Consider the following 1,404-nt stretch of genomic DNA (forward strand, 5'->3'; position numbering starts at 1 on the left):
AGTCCTTTAGGAACTCCATCCACCTTCGCTGTCGCATATTAAGATCCTTTTGATCAAATATATACTTTAAACTTTTGTGGTCGGAGAAAACTTCTAATTGAGCACCATACAGATAGTTTCTCCAGATCTTCAAAGCAAACACCACTGCAGCCAATTCTAAATCATGCGTCGGGTAATTCCGTTCATGAGTTCTTAACTGTCGGGAAGCATAAGCCACCACATTTTTTCTCTTGCATCAACAAACATCCAAGTCCTTTGTGAGAGGCGTCACAATATACTTCAAAAGGTTTCTGCGGGTCTGGTAGTACTAATACAGGTGTAGTTGTTAGTTTTTCCTTAAGCATCTTGAAACTTCTATCACATTCAGCCGTCCAGATAAACGAAACTTCTTTTTATGTAAGGTAAGTCAATGGTAAGGCTATCTGTGAAAATCCCTTGATGAACCTCTGATAATATCCAGCTAGTTCGAGGAAACTCCAAACTTCTGTAATGGTTGTAGGTGGTTTCCATTGCACTATTGCTTCAATTTTTGAAGGATCCACTGCGATTCCTCCCTGTGATATAACATGCCCGAAAAATGCCACCTTCTCTGTCCAGAATTTGCACTTTGATAGTTTAGCATATAACTTCCAAGTCCTCGGTATCTGCAATACAGTCGTTAGATGCTCTTCATGCTCTCTTTCTGTCTTCAAATAGGTGAGGATATCATCTATGAAAATCACTACGAATTGATCAAGGTACGGACGGAAAATACGATTCATGTAATCCATGAAAATTGCAAGAGCATTAGTTAGTCCAAACAACATAACCGTATACTCATAGTGACCATATCAAGTCCTAAATGCAGTCTTCAGTATATCTGACTCTTTCACTCGGATCTGGTGATAGTCCGATCGCAAATCAATCTTTGAGAACACAGTTGCATCATTCAACTGATCCATCAAATCATCAATCCGTGGAAGTGGATACTTGTTCTTGATAGTGACTTTATTTAGCTGTCGGTAATCCACGCAAAGCCTCATTCCACCATCCTTCTTCTTTACCAGCAATACTGGAGCTCCCAAAGGTGATGCACTAGGATGAATAAATTTCTTTCCAGGTACCTCATCCAACTGCTTCTTCAACTCTGCAAGTTCTAGTGGTGACACCCGGTACAGTGCTATAGAAATTGGTCTGGTTTCAGGCACTAGTTCAATGCTGAATTCTATCTCTTGCTGAGGAGGAAACTCAGATATGTCGTCCAGAAAAACATCAAAAAATTCCTTCACCACTCGGATTCGTTCTAGGCTTAATTCACTATCATTCGAGCTAGTCACTAACAAAACGTACCCCTCCCAATCACTCTTGTTTAAGGTAACTCTTACAGAATTTAGATATAAGGTATGGGACAAAAATTGTTTAATA

The 1,404-nt window shown here is 39.7% G+C and overlaps 1 protein-coding gene across 1 annotated transcript; it reads right to left on the reverse strand.

Moving 5' to 3' along the window:
* Nucleotides 1-392: 392 nt before the first annotated feature.
* Nucleotides 393-761, reverse strand: LOC140179260 (uncharacterized mitochondrial protein AtMg00860-like). Its single transcript, XM_072217941.1, has one exon. The coding sequence runs from the start codon at nucleotides 759-761 to the stop codon at nucleotides 393-395; it is 369 nt and encodes a 122-aa protein (XP_072074042.1).
* Between the last annotated feature and the right edge of the window lie 643 nt (nucleotides 762-1,404).

The sequence above is a fragment of the Arachis hypogaea genome, chromosome 15 (genome assembly GCF_003086295.3).
Source record: "Arachis hypogaea cultivar Tifrunner chromosome 15, arahy.Tifrunner.gnm2.J5K5, whole genome shotgun sequence".
In the NCBI taxonomy this organism is placed as follows: domain Eukaryota; kingdom Viridiplantae; phylum Streptophyta; class Magnoliopsida; order Fabales; family Fabaceae; genus Arachis; species Arachis hypogaea.

Excerpts from the sequence above, each read along its gene's own strand:
- LOC140179260 (XM_072217941.1), bottom strand. The coding sequence starts at position 761 with ATGAATCGTATTTTCCGTCCGTACCTTGATCAATTCGTAGTGATTTTC.